The 17,047-nt window shown below is 46.4% G+C and overlaps 1 protein-coding gene and 1 long non-coding RNA gene across 2 annotated transcripts in view; both read right to left on the minus strand.

Annotated features, from left to right (window-relative positions):
• LOC141978826 (uncharacterized) overlaps positions 1-17,047 on the minus strand; it is a 39,678-nt gene that overhangs the window by 11,885 nt on the left and 10,746 nt on the right. The window contains 1 exon segment of the mRNA XM_074941155.1: positions 16,943-17,046. Coding sequence (XP_074797256.1) covers positions 16,943-17,046 — 104 coding nt within the window.
• Positions 1,558-2,474, minus strand: LOC141978827 (uncharacterized). The gene is made up of 3 exons (XR_012636429.1): positions 2,367-2,474; positions 1,777-2,000; positions 1,558-1,674 (listed from the first exon to the last, which is right to left on the minus strand). It is a non-coding gene; the product is annotated as an uncharacterized LOC141978827 (long non-coding RNA).

Here is a 17,047-nt window from a genome sequence, read left to right on the forward strand (position 1 = left end):
CTCTGAGAAACAGCACACTATCCCAATGGGAAGGAAAGACAGAAAGAATAGTAAACTGCGAATATGGCTCCGTTAGGAGCTCTTTCATGACCAGACAATAAAAAGGAATCCTACAAAAATTTGAATCATGGACAAATTGCTGTGGAAGCGTTACACATGTTAGATATGTTAAAGTCAGCCATAAAATTCATCTTAGGGCGCTCAAGTAATTAGCTGAAGCAATCTCGGAACCATTAGCAATTATCTTTGAGAACGCCTGGAGAACAGTGAAGACTGGAGAAGGGCAAACAGAGTACCGATCTTTTAAAAGGGGAACAAAGAGGACTGAGGAATAAAGCCAAGTCTTACTTAGATACCTGCAATGAACAAATTATTAAACCATCAATTTGTAAGCACCTAGAGGACAGTAAGGCGATAAGTAATAGCCAGCATGGATTTGCAAAAACAAATAATGCCAAGTCAATCTAATTTCCTACTTTCACAGGGGTACTGAACTTATAGATCCAGGGGACACTGTAGATAGAACATATCTTGATTTTAGTCAGGCTTTTGACACAGGCCCCCATGACATTCTCACCGTGAACTAGGGAAATGTGGTGTACATGCAAGTGCTATAAAATGGGTGAAAATGTTGAAAGGCTGTACTCAGACAGGAATCATTCGTGGTTCATTGTCCAACTGAGAGGATGTATACAATGGGGTGCCCAGGGGCCAGTCCTGGATCTAATATATTCAATATTTTCACTAATTACTTGAATAATGGACTGGAGAGCATGCTGTCTAAATATGCAGATAATAGCAGTTGCAAGGGGTTGCAAGCACATTGGAGGACAGGATTAGAATTCAAGGTAACATTTACAAATTGGAGAAGTGGGCTGAAGGAATGAGATGAAATTCAATAAAGACGAGTGCAAAGTACTAGACTTAGAGAAGAAAAACCAAATGCACAACTACGAAGCGGGAAATAGCTGACTACGAGGTAGTACTACTGAAAACGATCGGGGGTTAGAGTGGATCACATATTGAATCTGAGTCAACCACGTGACTCAATTGTGAAAAAACCTAAGAAAGCACTGGAATAGACTAGCAAGAGAGGTGGTGGAATCCCCATCATTAGAGGTTTTTAAGGACAGGTTGGACAAACACCGTAGTGCTGGGGGCTGGTCTAGATGCCCTCTCGTGGTTCATTCCAGCCCTACAGTTCTACGATTCTACGCTGGGGAAACGTCTGGCCACTTGATTACAGCACTAACCAGCCCCTCCCACTAGCACTAAACCACCGAGACATTCTGAAACCCTCCCAGTAACAAAGTCTGGGAACCGAATGGGAGAGAAGAGCAGAACAAAAGGAGTGACATTGGGGGATTCCCCCTGACATTGTCCCCAGGGCAGCACACTTCTACAGCAGGGGGTACAGGGAGAGTCAGGATCTGGCTTTTCCTCCCCCTGTACCTCATCTTGTTCGTAGCAAAGTGAATCTGCCCAGGGATGCGGCAATAAGCGTGCGTGGGCCGGTCAGAAATCTGGGAATCTCTCTCCCCAGTTATTTCTCCCACTGCCCTTTTCAGTCTCTCTCTCTCTCCTTTTTCTCCTTGTGTCTCCCTTCTCCTGTCTCTGGCTGGCAGCCAATCCTGGGGGTTCGCCCTCCTATAGCTGGATCGGCTCCTGCAATTGCTGAGGGGAGGGGAGGAGAGACATGGGGTGAGGAGGGGCTGTTTGTGCAGAGTCACTTTCATGCCCAGGCCCTGCAGGTTCCCTGAGGTCTCTATCAATCACCTGGAGTCTCTGGCTCAGATGTTGGTGTGGGCAGAGCCTTGAGTTGACGTATGGGGCTAATTACAGCTGGAGAAAATCCTCACCTTGGCTGGGCACAGAGGAAGCTTTACTCACGGTCGCTCCCCAGCCCCGATCCCGCTGCGGGAGCAGCAGCTGCTCAGCCTGGGCTCCCAGATCACAATCGAGGCAGCAGCGTCTGAACCAGGAAGCTCAACCCCAATATCCTGAGGCAGGGAAAGAGATGGAGAGAAAGTGAGTAACTCTCCCCCTTTAGCAACACCTGAAACCCCCTCCCCACAGGGACACACCCTGATCGCATCTGCCCCCCATGTTAATTTGGAGTCACTCCCTGTTCTGCCTTGCAGCGACTCCGGATTAACACGCCTCTCAGCGAGACAGAAACCTGGCTCAGGCTGGAGGAGGCCGGACTCCTTCGAAACGGATCATTGCGGCGGGGGATCGAACCGGCTCCCGCCCCCCTCGCTGAGAGGGATTCCCAGCTACAGTTTTCCATCCCCCCCGACCCCCCCCTTCACATCATCCCCACCCCCCGCCTGACTCCCCCTTCACACCCTCTGCCCCTCCCCCACCCCTGGCTCCGGGAGTCTCTGTCCGCGCGGCTGCCCCCGGGGCCTCTCCGCCAATCAGCGAGCGGGGCGCCCTCACGCGCACCGTTCACGGCCTCCGCCCGTCGGTTGGGGAACGTCATTTCCGGCCTGAGGTGCGTCAGGAACTACATCTCCCAGCCTGCCCTGGGGCGGTGCCGAACTCTCGGGACAGGCCCGCACCGATCCACCCGTTCATACAGACCCCCCCGCCCCGCCCCGCCTCGCCTGGCCGGTCAGACGCGGTGTTGTGTGTCATGTGGTGTGTATGTGACATGCTGTGTGTTGTGGGTCGTTGTGTGTGTGTCTCTGTGTGTTGTGTTGTTTTGTGTGCGTGATGTGTTGTGTGCCATTTTGTGTGTCATGTGACGTGTCGTGTGGGTGTGTGATGTGTTGTGTGTACGTGTGTCGTGTTGTGTTTTGCGTGTGATGTTATGTGTGTCGTGTGTATTGTGTTGTGTGCCATTTTGTGTGTCGTGTTGTGTGGTGTGTGTGTGTGTGGCGTGTTGTGTGTCATTCTCTGTGTGTGTGTTTCGGTGTCATATGTTGTGTGTGTGTGTGGCGTGTTGTGTGTCATGCTCTGTGTGTGTGCCGGTGTCGTGTGTTGTGTGTGTGATGTTTTGTGAGTTGTGTTGTGTGTGTGTTGTCTTGTGTGTCCTGTTGTGTGTGTGTCTCATGTGTTGTGTTGTGTGCGTCTTTGTGAGACTGGTCGTGTGTAGTGTTGTGTGTGTGATGTGTTGTATGTATGAGACGTGTTGTGTGTCGTGTGTTGTGTGTTGTGTGTCTCGAGTGTTGTGTGGAGTGTGTGTGTCGTCTTTTCCGTGTGTTGTGTCATCTAGCGTGTGTGTGTGTCGTATTGTTTGTCTCTGTGTGAGATGGGTTGTGTGTCGTGTTCAACGTGCCTGTGTGAGACGGGTTGTGTGTGTTGTTCTGTGTGTGTGTGACGTGCTGTGTGTGCGTGCACATGCGTGACGTTTTGTGCGTGTGCCTGTGCAAAGTGTGACGTGTTGTGCGTGATGTGCTACGTGTGAAGTAAATGCGACGCACGACGTGTGAAGTGCTCTGTGTGCCATGTGTGACGTGTGATTTGTGTTGTGTGTGTTTGTCGTGAGGTGTTGTGTGTGAGTCGTGTTGTGTGCCGTTTTGTTTGTCGTGAGGTGTTGTGTGTGAGTCGTGTTGTGTGTTATGTAATGTTTTGTGTGTCTGCTGTGTTGTGTGCCTTGTGTGTCATGTGAAGTTGTGTGTGTCGTGTTCTGTGTTTGTGTGTCGGTGTCATGTGTTGTGTGTGATTTTTGTGTCGTGTTGTGTGCCGCTTTGTGTGTTGTGTGACGTGTTGTGTGTGTCATCTTGTGTGTTTGTTGTGTGTTTCCTTGAGTGTTGTGTGTGTCGGTGTCCTGTGTTGTGTGTGTGTGAGACGTGTTTGTGTGTGTGAAACGTGTTGTGTGTTGTGTTGTGCATTGTCATAAGTGTTGTGTTGAGTATGCATGTGACATGTGGTGTGTTTGTGTCGGTATCATGGGTTTTGTGTGTGATGTTTTGTATGTGTTGTGTTCCACTTTGTGTGTCGCGTTGTGAGTTTGTGTGTCAGTGTCGTGTGTTGTGTGTGATGATGTGTGTCTGTTGTGTGCCCTTGTGTCTCATGTGACGTGTTGTGCGTGTGTGTGACTTGTGTGTTGTGTTGTCTTTCCTTGAGTGTTTTGTGTCGTGTTGTGTGTGTGAGACGTTTGTGTATCTGTGACATGTGTGTGTTGGTGGGTGTTGTGTGTGTGATGTTTTGTGTGTTGTGTGTGTTGTGTTGTCTGCCATTTTGTGTGTCGTGTGAGGTGTTGTATGTCGTGTTGGGTGCCGTTTTGTGTATTGTGCACATGTTGTGCGTGTGTCATGTTGTGTGTGTCACTGTCATGTGTTGTGTGTGTGAGACATTTTTGTGTGTGACTTGTTCTGTGTCGTGTTCTGTATGTGTGTGACACGTGTTGTGTGTCGTCTTCTGTATGTGATATTTTGTGTGTGTTTGTGTGTCGGTGTCGTGTGTTGTGTGCCGTTTTGTGTGTCGTATGACATGTTGTGTGTGTGTGTGTGGTGTTGTGTGTGAGCTGTTATGTGTTGTGTGTTTCCTTGAGTGTTGTGTGTCATGTGTGTCAGTGTCATGTGTTCTGTATGTGTGACATGTTGTGTATCGTGTTGTCATCTTGTGTGTGTTGTCTTGAGTGTTGTGTTGAGTGTGTGTGTAACATGTGTCGTATTCTGTGTGTGATGTTTTGTTTGTGATGTGTGTGTGGTGTGTTTGTGTGTCGGTCGTGTGTGATGTGTGTCGTGTTGTGTGCCGCTTTGTGTGTCATCTGATGTGTTGTGTGTGTTTGATGGGTCGTGTGTTGTATTGTGTGTGTCCTGTGTGTGTGACGTGTTGTACGTGTGTGTGCAAAGTGAGAAATGTGACTTTGTGCGTGACTTGCAAATTGCGATGCGCGACGTGCTGTTTGTGCGACATGTTGTATGTGTGACATGCAGTGTGTGACTTTGCATGCGACATGCGATTTTTGTGTGATGTTTTGTCTGTGCGACATGCAACACGTGCGAGCGACATGCAACGTGCAATGCGTGTGAGCGACGCGTGAGCGAAATGCGACGTACGATGTGCGACGTGCGAGCGACGTGCGACACATGCGAGCGATGCGCAATGCATGAGCGACGTATGCGTGCGACGCGCGACCTGCAACGTGCAATTTTTTGTCTGTGATTTTGTGTGTGTGGTGTTTTCTGTGTCGAGTTGCGTGAGTTCTGTGCATTTTGTGTGTCGTGTGAAGTGTTGTGTGTTTGTGTGTCGGTGTCGTGTGTGATTTTTTGTGTGGTGGTTTGTGTGTCTTTTTTTGTGTGTCTTTTTTGTCATTTTTGGGTCATTTTTTGTGCGTGTGACGTGCGACGTGCGCGTGTGACACGTGCCTCCGTCGCTTGACCTGCGTGCGTGCGACGTGCAACATGCATCCGACACGCGACATGCAACGTTGTGTGCATTTTGTGTGAAGTGTGTTGTGTGTGTGATCTTGTGTGAGTCGTGTTTTGTGTCTTTTTTTGTGTCTCGATTTTTTGTGTGTGGTGTTTTGTGTGTCTTTTTTTGTGTGTACTTGTGGCACCTTAGAGACTAACCAATTTATTTGAGCATAAGCTTTTGGGAGCTACAGCTCACTTCATCGGATGCAGCTCACGAAAGCTTACGCTCAAATAAATTGGTTCGTCTCCAAGGTGCCACAAGTCCTCCTGTTCTTTTTGCGAATACAGACTAACACGGCTGCTACTCTGAAAGCTTTTTTTTGTGTGTCATTTTTTTGGTGAGATGTGCGACGTGTGAGTGACGTGCGATGCGCCACGTGCCTGTGACGCCCTATTTTTTGTGTGTGATGTTTTGTGTGTGTGTGTGTTGTGTTGTGTGCGTTGTCTGCTATGTGCAACGCGCGATATTTTTTGTGTGATGTTGTTTGTGTCGGTGTCATGTGTTGTGTGTGTTATTTTTTGTGTGGTGTTTTGTGTGTCGTGTGTGCGATGTGCAACGTGCAATGCGCGACGTGCAATGTGCATGCGACACGTGATGTGCGACGCATGATTTTTGTGTGTGATGTTTTGTGTGCATTGTAAGCGGCATGACGCACAACGTCATTTTTTGTGTGGTGTTTTGTGTGCGACGCACGATGTGCGAGCAACGTGCGAAGCGTGTGTGCAACACGTGACGTGCAATGTGTGTGTGACGCACAATTTTTTTGTATGTGTGATTTTGTGTGTGTCGTGTTGTGTGTGTGTGTCGATTTTTTTGTGTGGTGTTGTGTGTCATTTTGTGTGTGTCAATTTTTGTGTGTGTGATTTTGTGTGTTTGGTGTTTTGTGTGTTGAGTTGTGTGTGTTGTGTGCGTTTTGTGTGTCGTGTGACATGTTGTGTGTTTGTGTTTCGGTGTCGTGTGTGTGATTTTTGTGTTGTGTGTCATGTGTGTTGTGTTGCATGCGTTTTGTGTGTCATGTGAGGTGTGTGTTTGTGTGTCGGTGTCATGTGTTGTGTGATTGTGTGTTGTGTGTCTTTTGTATTGTCTTTTTTGTGTCGATTTTTTTGTGTGTGACAGGTGCGACGTGCATGTGACGCGCGCCATACAACACGCCACATGCTAGCCACATGCCACGTGCATGCAATGCGCGAGGTGCGACATGTGTGCAACACACGACATGCGATTTTTTTGTCTTTTTTTGCGTGTGATTTTTTGTGTGTGGTGTTTTGTGTCATGTTGTGTGTGTTCTGTGCGATTCGTGTGTCATGTGAGGTGTTGTGTGTTTGTGTGTTATGTGTTGTGGGTGGTGTTGTGTCATGTGTGTCGACTTTGTGTGATTTTGTGTGTGCTGTTTTGTGTGTCATGTGTGTGGTGTTGTGTGTCGAGTTCTGTGTTGTGTGCGTTTCATGTGTCGTGTGAGGTGGTGTGTGTTTGTGCATCGTGTCGTGTGTTGTGTGTGTGATTTTTTGTGTGTAGTGTTGCGTGTGTTGTTGCATGTGTTGTGTTGCATGTGTTTTGTGTGTCATGTGAGGTGTCGTGTGTGTGGTGTCGTGTTGTGTGTGATTTGTGTATCGTGTTGTGTGTTGTGTTGCATGCGTTTTGTGTCGTGTTTTGTGTGCGTGTTGCGTGTTGCGTTGCATGCGTTTTGTGTGTCGTGAGGTGTTGTGTGTTTGAGTGTCGGTGTCATGTGTTGTGTGTGTGATTTTGTGTTTTGTGTGTCTTTGTTTTTGTATTGTCTTTTTGTGTCGATTTTTTGTGTGTGACATGCGACGTGCGAGTGATGTGCGTGTGCGACACGCGACGCGCGAGCGACGTGCAACTGCGGTGCGCAATTTTTTTGTGTGTGATTTTTTTCTGTGTGATGTGTTGTGTGCCGTTTTGTGTGTTGTGTGAGGTGTTGTGTGTTTGTGTTGGTATTGTGTGATTTTTTCTGTGTGGTGTTTTGTGTCATGTTGCGTGTGTTGTGGTATGTGCGTTTTGTGTGTCGTGTGAGGTTGTGTGTTTGTGTCGGTATTGTGTGTGATTTTTTCTGTGTTGTGGTGTGTGCGTTGTGTGTCGTGTGAGGTGTTGTGTGTTTGTCGGTATTTGTGTGATTTTTTGTGTGTGTTGTTTTGTGTGTCATTTGCTTTTTGTGTTTTTTTTTGTTTTGTGTCGATTTTTTGTGTGTGTTGTTTTGTGTGTCTGGTTCTTTTGTGTGTCTTTTCTTTTTTGTTTTGTTTTGCCTTTTTTTGTGTGTCGATTTTTGTGTGTGTGATTTTTTGTGCATGATCTTTTGTGTGTTGTGTTGTGTGCCGTTTTGTGTCTCGTGTGAGGTGTTGTGTTTGTGTGTCGGTGTCATGTGCCGTGTGTGTGATTTTTTGTGTGTGGTGTTTTGTGTATCATTTTTCTTTTGTGTGTCGTTTTTGTGTGTGTCTTGTTTTGATTTGTGTCGATTTTTGTGTGTAATTTTTTTTGTGTACCGTTTTGTGTGTCGTGTGATGTGTTTTGTGTTTGTGTTGGTGTCATATGTGTGATTTTTTGTGTGTGGTGTTTTGTGTGTCGGTGTCGTGTGCTGTGTGTGTCGTGTTGTGTGCTATGTGCAACGCGCTTGTGACGTGTAGCCCAGAGCTGCCCCCCACCCAGCAGCTGTAGCCCAGAGACCCGAGCTGCCCCCGTGCTCAGAAAGACAAAGGCTGAGAACCCCCCGTGCAGGGTGTGAAGATGGGTGTTCATCTGTCACAAAAGCCTCTTTCAAAACTACCTTGGGAAACAGAGACAGGGGCCTTTTGCCCAGTTCTTCGTTACTGACTGTGGAATTCTCTCCCCGGATCATCAGAGACAATATTGACCTAAAACAATCGAGCAGCAGTGTGATTGTGTGCAGTCGCTTCAGTTAGTTGCACAAGTTGGGGTGTGCTCTAGTTCGCCATTTCAGACTGGAGATTTAGAACCAGTTGGTAGCACGTCCAATAGCTTGGAGTCGTCTCTCCTGTTGACTGAACTGCACTTGAAGTTTCTCCATTTCACCATGGAGGGAGCAGAGAAAAAGCAAAAATAAAATAAGAAATGACTATTTCAGTAAATAGTCACTTTCTCAAAGTCCCCAGGAAATCTGAGCTACAGTCTGGCAAATAAAATAAATATCTGATTTTGTGACCAAATGTGCCGGAAGAGGAAAAACCCACATCACACAAGATACATCCAGTTTCATATAACTAGAAATTCCAGAGCAGGTTAAACATGATGACTGTAGCCTGATTTAGGGTATGCTAATATAAAATAAATTAATTAAATTAATGTTATTTTATTAATTAATAATATTAACAGTATTGGTTTTAGGCTTGCCAATTTGTTTGAAGAGAAGATAAAAGTTTTTGTTCCGAATTAGGCTTCACGGAATTTACTAAGGACCCTTGGGGGTATAGAACCATAGAATATCAGGGTTGGAAGGGACCTCAGGAGGTCCACTAGTCCAACCCCCTGCTCAAAGCAGGACCAATCCCCAACTAAATAATCCCAGCCAGGGCTCTGTCAAGCCTGACCTTAAAAATATCTAAGGAAGGAGATTCCACCACCTCCTTGGTAACGCATTCCAGTGCTTCACCACCCTCCTAGTGAAAAAGTTTTTCCTAATATCCAACCTAAACCTCCCCCACTGCAACTTGAGACCATTACTCCTCGTTCTGTCATCTGCTACCACTGAGAACAGTCTAGATCCATCCTCTTTGGAACCCCCTTTCATGTAGTTGAAAGCAGCTATCAAATCCCCCCTCATTCTTCTCTTCCGCAGACTAAACAATCCCAGTTCCCTCAGCCTCTCCTCATAACTCATGCGTTCCAATCCCCTAATCATTTTTGTTGCCCTCCGCTGGACTCTTTCCAATTTTTCCACATCCTTATTGTAGTGTGGGGCCCAAAACTGGACACAGTACTCCAGATGAGGCCTCACCAATGTCGAATAGAGGGGAACGATCACGTCCCTCGATCTGCTCGCTATGCCCCTACTTATACATCCCAAAATGCCATTGGCCTTCTTGGCAACAAGGGCACACTGTTGACTCATATCCAGCTTCTCGTCCACTGTCACCCCTAGGTCCTTTTCTGCAGAACTGCTGCCGAGCCATTCGGTCTCTAGTCTGTAGCGGTGCGTGGGATTCTTCCGTCCTAAGTGCAGGACTCTGCACTTGTCCTTGTTGAACCTCATCACATTTCTTTTGGCCCAATCCTCTAATTTGTCAAGGGCCCTCTGTATCCTATCCCTACCCTCCAGCGTATCTACCTCTCCTCCCAGTTTAGTGTCATCTGCAAACTTGCTGAGGGTGCAATCCACACCATCCTCCAGATCATTTATAAAGATATTGAACAAAACCAGCCCGAGGACCGACCCTTGGGGCACTCCACTTGATACCAGCTGCCAACTAGACATGGAGCCATTGATCACTATCCGTTGAGCCCGACAATCTTAGCCAACTTTCTATCCACCTTATAGTCAATTCATCCAGCCCATATTTCTTTAACTTGCTGGCAAGAATACTGTGGGAGACCGTGTCAAAAGCTTTGCTAAAGTCAAGGAACAACACGTCCACCGCTTTCCCCTCATCCACAGAGCCAGTTATCTCCTCATAGAAGGCAATTAGATTAGTCAGGCATTACTTGGCCTTGGTGAATCCATGCTGACTGTTCCTGATCACTTTCCTCTCCTCTAAGTGCTTCAGAATTGATTCCTTGAGGACCTGCTCCATGGTTTTTCCAGGGACTGAGGTGAGGCTGACTGGCCTGTAGTTCCCAGGATCCTCCTCCTTTCCTTTTTTAAAGATGGGCACTACATTAGCCTTTTTCCAGTCGTCTGGGACTTCCCCGGATCGCCATGAGTTTTCAAAGATAATGGCCAATGGCTCTGCAATCACATCCGCCAACTCCTTTAGTACCCTCGGATGCAGTGCATCCAGCCCCATGGACTTGTGCTCGTCCAGCTTTTCTAAAGTCCCGAACCACTTCTTTCTCCACAGAGGGCTAGTCACCTCCTCCCCATGCTGTGCTGCCCAGTGCAGCAGTCTGGGAGCTGACCTTGTTCGTGAAGACAGAGGCAAAAAAAGCATTGAGTACATTAGCTTTTTCCACATCCTCTGTCACTAGGTTGCCTCCCTCATTCAGTAAGGGGCCCACACTTTCCTTGGCTTTCTTCTTGTTGCTAACATACCTGAAGAAACCCTTCTTGTTACTCTTAACATCTCTTGCTAGCTGTAACTCCAGGTGTGATTTGGCCTTCCTGATTTCACTCCTGCATGCCCGAGCAGTATTTTTATACTCTTCTCTGGTCATTTGTCCAATCTTCCACTTCTTGTAAGCTTCTTTTTTGTGTTTGATCAGCAAGGATTTCACTGTTAAGCCAAGCCGGTCGCCTGCCATATTTACTATTCTTTCTACGCATCGGCATGGTTTGTCCCTGTAACCTCAATAAGGATTCTTTCAAATACAGCCAGCTCTCCTGGACTCCTTTCCCCCTCATGTTATTCTCCCAGGGGATCCTGCCCATCAGTTCCCTGAGGGAGTCAAAGTCTGCTTTTCTGAAGTCCAGGGTCCGTATTCTGCTGCTCTCCTTTCTTCCTTGTGTCAGGATCCTGAACTCGACCATCTGATGGTCATTGCCTCCCAGGTTCCTATCCACTTTAGCTTCCCCTACTAATTCTTCCCGGTTTGTGAGCAGCAGGTCAAGAAGAGCTCTGCCCCTAGTTGGTTCCTCCAGCACTTGCACCAGGAAATTGTGCCGTACACTTTCCAAAAACTTCCTGGATTGTCTGTGCACTGCTCTATTGCTCTCCCAGCAGATATCAGGGTGATTGACATCTCCTAGGAGAACCAGGGCCTGCAATCTAGTAACTTCCGTGAGTTGCCGGAAGAAAGCCTCATCCGCCTCATCCCCCTGGTCCGGTGGTCTATAGCAGACTCCCACCACGACATCACCCTTGTTGCTCACACTTCTAAACTTAATCCAGAGACTCTCAGGTTTTTCTGCAGTTTCATACTTGAGCTCTGAGCAGTCATACTGCTCCCTTACATACAATGCAAGTCCCCCACCTTTTCAGCCCTGCCTGTCCTTCCTGAACAGCTTATATCCATCCATGACAGTGCTCCAGTCATGTGAGTTATCCCACCAAGTCTCTGTTATTCCAAACACATCATAATTCCTTGACTGCGCCAGGACTTCCAGTTCTCTCTGCTTGTTTCCCAGGCTTCTTGTATTTGTGTATAGGCACTTGAGATAACTCGCTGATCGTCCCTCTTTCTCAGTATGAGGCAGGAGCCCTCCCCTCTCACGCTCTCCTGCTCGTGCTTCCTCCCAGTATCCCACTTCCCCACTTACCTCAGGGCTTTGGTCTCCTTCCCCCGGTGAACCTAGTTTAAAGCCCTCCTCACTAGGTTAGCCACTAGGTTAGGGTATGACAGGAAGCTCACACTGAGACAGATATAGCCTTACAGACTTTTTATTAAAATTTATAATAGTAAGTAAATGGTAAAATACCCAGAATTACAAAGTTACAATTGCATTACTGCTATTCAAAAGATACATATGATAATATAGTATTATATGCTACAAAGCTTTGGTTAATGTACTCACACCCTTCCTTGATAACCTGGGGTAAGAGACACAGGACCAGCCTTGCAGTTCAGGTTTCTCAATTCTTGATGCAGAGCTTAGAAAAACTAATGCTAAGAGCTAACTTAGGGTTTACTTGACTAACTTAAACTTAAAACCTAATAAAACAAAACTCAGAATAAAAGAAACCAAGCTGAGCCTAGTTCCCTTGAAACTTAAAGTTTAAGAAGAACAAGTATAGCCTACCAATAGTAGTAGCCATTGTAGATAGAATAGATAGAGTGAGTGTAAGACAGAGTAAGTGAAAATGACAGAGCGGACTGAAGTGAAGTGCTCTAGCGAGGTGGGTCACCTCTTTTATAGGGCACAAGTGCTGGAAATCCTTCCTCCTATGCCCAAATTTTATTCCTCACCCACAAATGTTAGGGTACACTTACCCCATAAGCTAGAAGGTTTGTGCATATTGATGACACGTATACAGTATATGCACGTTAAGTTTCCTTGTGATGTACCTGTTAAGTCTGTGGGTACCACACTGAAAAACCCTTTATGCCATTCTTCATTATCTATTGGTCTAGGTAGAAGGTTATAGACATATGCGTGGAAACTTATTTATTTAGGTAACAAGATATAGGTTAACTTTACTTTTCTGGGTAAATGGTCTTAATATAGATGTGTTAACTTCCCTAAGCTTAACACACAGGATATGGCCTTTAGGTCTCTTGCGTTACAGCCAAGATTTACTTTAATATAAATCTATAAACCTATTACAAAAAAACCAAATACTTAAACTTAAACGAAAAGATACATCTATGCAAGCAAGCCAGTTAGTCCTATAGGCTACACCAGTGGACTCCAAAGTGGGGTGCGCGCACCACAGCGGGTGCGCAAGACCATCCCTGGGGGTGCGCAGCAGGAGGGTCACCGCCGAAGGAGCTGCCGCCTTTGATTCTTCGGCAGCATGCCTGCGGCAGCTCTTCCACATTTTTTCTTTTGTTTTTTGCTTTGCTAGAGCTGGCCCTGGGGGTGTGCGATCAAAAAAGTTTGGAGACCACTGGGCTACACGACTCAGAATCAGGACAAGAAATTCTCCCATTGCATTCTCCTCTGAGCCATTCAAATCTCCTTCACTCATTAGTTTTGAGTCATATTATTTACAAAAGTTCCAGTATTGTCATAATGGAAAAACCAAAAAACAAACCAACCAGCCAGCCTCCCCATCTGCAAACAATCCCATCTCAGTAGGAAAAGTCCTACAACAGGCTTTGCCAACAGTTGGAAACTGGGATTTAAACTCCAAATGATCTCACTGTATTTCAGATCCATTCAAATTCCCCATCCAGGTCTGTGACACTTTCATCTCAGGCCCTAAATTACTGTTTTAGGAGCAAAGAAAACAAACTGTGATCCACAAACAGAGGGCTGAGAACCCTGAATCATAGGACACATTGAGTGGTGGAACTGTAGAAAGTGGAGAAGATCAATTCTACATGGCTCAAAAAGAGGAAACACTGCTGGGGTAATTCGGAAGGTGGGAATCCCTCCGACTAAGCACTTCTTCAGGCGTCACAGAGGTTGAAAAAAAACACATTTTTCCCCCTCAGTCACAGAGTCACCAGGCAATGCTCTGGAACTACTCCATATAAAGCCAATCAGGACTCTGGGGGACCATGTCTCCTCTCTCTCATCACACTGTCACCAGGGCAAGAAGCTGACACAACTTCGACCTTCCCGGGTCTGACATCGAAGCATTCAGCATCCCCTTCCACACCGTGCACTTTCCGCATCGAGTCCGCCCGGACGGGGCTCCCAGGGAAGCCAGAGGGCTCTGCCCCCCAGCTCCGCAGTCAGCAGTGACTCTCAGCCAGCCGGTAAAACAGAAGGTTTATTATTCGACAGGAACACGGTGTAGAACAGAACTTGTTAGCACAGAAATCACTGACTTTTGGCCAAGTCCATTTTGGGGAGTCGAGGGCCAGATGCCCTGGACTCCCCCGCTTCCAGTCCCCCCAAGCAGACTGCCAGCTTCCAGTGACCCAAAGTCAGACACCCCCATTGCTCCTCCTCCTTGTCTCTCTTTCTGAGCAAAGAGTCACCTGGTTGCATCCCATTCCTGGGTCTCAGGTTATGAAGGGCACCATGTGACAGGTTCAGACACAGACACCCCCTTGGGACTGTCACCCGATGTGCTGAAATTACCTCGGAGCCCATTTTCCCTGCCAGCTTGGGACTTCCAGAACCCTGTCTTGTTGAGCCAGACATGCTAGCCTGCTACAACACAGACCCAGGGTCTGGACCATGCCCCCAAAGCTGCAGGCTTTAAGTGAAAACAGCTCAGCAGCTTACTTGTCTCCAGCACCCAGACACCAACTTCCCAATGGGATCCAAACCCCAAATAAATCCATTTTACTCTGCATAAAGCTTATACAGAGTAAATTCATAAATTGTCTGCCCTCTGTAACACTGATAGAGAGATATGCACAGCTGTTTGCTCCCTCAGGTATTCATCACTTACTCTGGGTTTATTAATAAACAAAAATGATGTCAAGTATAAAAATCAGGATTTAAGTGGTTTCAAGTAATAACAGACAGAACAAAGTAAGTCACCCAGCAAAATAAAGAAAAACACGCAAGTCTAAGCCTAATACATTAAGAAACTGATTACAGGTAATATCTCACCCTCAGAGATGTTCCAATAAATTTCTTTCACAGATTAGACTCCTTCCTAGTCTGGGCCCAATCCTTTCCCCAGGTAGTGTTAGTTCCAGCAGACATCTCAGGTGGTAAGCAGGGGATTTCTCATGACTGGCCCCCTTTGTCCTGCTCCACCCCCTTCTATAGCTTTGACACAAGGCAGGAATCTTTTGTCTCTCTGGGTCCCCACCCCGCCTTCTAAATGGAAAAGTACTAGATTTAAGATGGATTTCATCATCAGGTTACATGGTCACATGTCACTGTAAGACCCCTAGTCTCCATTCCCCATGGGCTGGCCCACACATACACAGGAAGTCTTTCAAGTAACTAAGGCCATTTACAACTGATTGTTTCTGGAACACCCTTAATGGCCTCCACTTAATATGTTTACATCAGTGATACAAGTTTATAGCTTATTCTCCTACCTCCAGATGTAGAGATAATACATGCAAACAAATAGGATGAACATTTCGTAGATTACAAGCTTTCTAACGACACCATACAAGGGGTATTTAGTGTAAAGCATATTCCAGTTCTGTCATATTCAAAAGCATATTTCCATAAAGCATAGAGACTGCAACGTCACACAGCCTCACCAGCCCCAGACGTCTCAGCCAAAGTCACACACCCCTATTCCCACCACCGAGGTATTGGTGCAGCACACAGGAAAACTGAGGCACACGCAGTATTCATGCAAAACAGTAAAACTCACATAGGCTCAACAGTAAGGGAACAGTAAGGGAACACAAACAACATAAGGGAAAATCCCCACTTAGTCACACCCTCTATCCCTGCACCTTCTCTGTTATATTTACTTTGAGAAAAATGGTACAAAACCCAACTGCTATTCAGCAGAACCCAGTGCAACGTGGGAACAACTGGAAATGAGGCAATCTGTCCCTAATGGGGGAACCTGATGACTAACAATCACTTTGCAGTGGGAGGAAAAGTATAAACTTGATGCTCCAAATTTGGTTAGACTAGGAACAGTGCTGGAGCTTGTGTCCAGTGGTGAGAAAATTTGCTACGTTACCCTGGCCGCTATATGGGCTATTTTCTTTCTTGAAAAAATAGTTGTGTCACTCCTGGTTCCCCCACCTGGGTCTGATGGACATTCCTGTTGGAGGGACGCACACTTCCATCACTGTCATAAATATACAGGGAAGGGTCACCACCTTTCTCTATACAGTGCTAGAAAATCCCTCCTGGCCAGAGGCAACATCCTGTTACCTGTGAAGGGTTAAGAAGCTCAGCTAACCTGGCTTGCACCTGACCCAAAGGACCAATAAGAGGAAAAGATACTTTCAAATCTTGGTGGGGGAAAAGGCTTTTGTTTTGTGCTCTTTGTTCACGTTTGTTCTCTCTTGGGACTGAGAGAGGCCAGACAGAAATCCATCTTCTCCAACCCATCCTAATCCAAGTCTCCAATATTGCAACCAGTAGAGGTAAGCCACGCAAGGCGGATTAGTTTATTTTTGGTTTCATGTGAATTTTCCCTGTGTTAAGAGGGAGGTTTATTCCTGTTTTCTGTAACTTTAAGGTTTTGCCCAGAGGCGGATGCTCTGTGTTTTGAATCTGAATACCCTGTAAAGTATTTTCCATCCTGATTTTACAGAGATGACTTTTATCTTTCTTTTTTTTTTTTAATGAAATCCTTCCTTTAAGAACCTGACTGATTTTTCCATTGTTCCAAGATCCAGGGGTTTGGGTCTTTGATGATTTTGTAACCAATTGGTTAGGATATTATTCTCAAGCCTCCCCCGGAAAGGAGGTGTGTAGGGCTTGGGGGGATATTTTGGGGGAAGACATCTCCAAGTGGTCTCTTTCCCTGTTCTTTGTTTAACACACTTGGTGGTGGCAGCATAGGGTTCAAGGACAAGGCAAAGTTTGTACCTTGAGGAAGTTTTTAACCTAAGCTGTTAAGAATAAGCTTAGGGGGTCTTTCATGCGGGTCCCCACATCTGTACCCTGGAGTTCAGAGTGGGGAGGGAACCCTGACAATGACACAGGACAAAGGAGTTGATGAAAAACACTGTGGGCTTCACTCCAAGGAAGGGTGAGCTGCAAAAGGGAAAAGCAGACAACTCACCTGAAGGAACTGAGACACCACAAATGCTGCCTTAAAGTGCACTACTTGGGAATTAGGAAAAGGAAAAAACCATCTTTTCTGAGCCCTAGACAAGATTTTCATGGTGTTTATCTCCCTTGCAGCTTCTCTGATGATAAATAAGAGAAGAGCTGTGATGGAAGGTTTTCCCGCACTCACAGCATTTATAGGGTTTCTCTCCTGTGTGACTCCTCTGATGTATAATAAGGCCTGATCTCCCAGCAAAGGTTTTCCCGCACTCGCAGCATTCATAGGATTTT

The sequence above is a fragment of the Natator depressus genome, chromosome 28 (assembly GCF_965152275.1).
Source record: "Natator depressus isolate rNatDep1 chromosome 28, rNatDep2.hap1, whole genome shotgun sequence".
Lineage (NCBI taxonomy): Eukaryota > Metazoa > Chordata > Testudines > Cheloniidae > Natator > Natator depressus.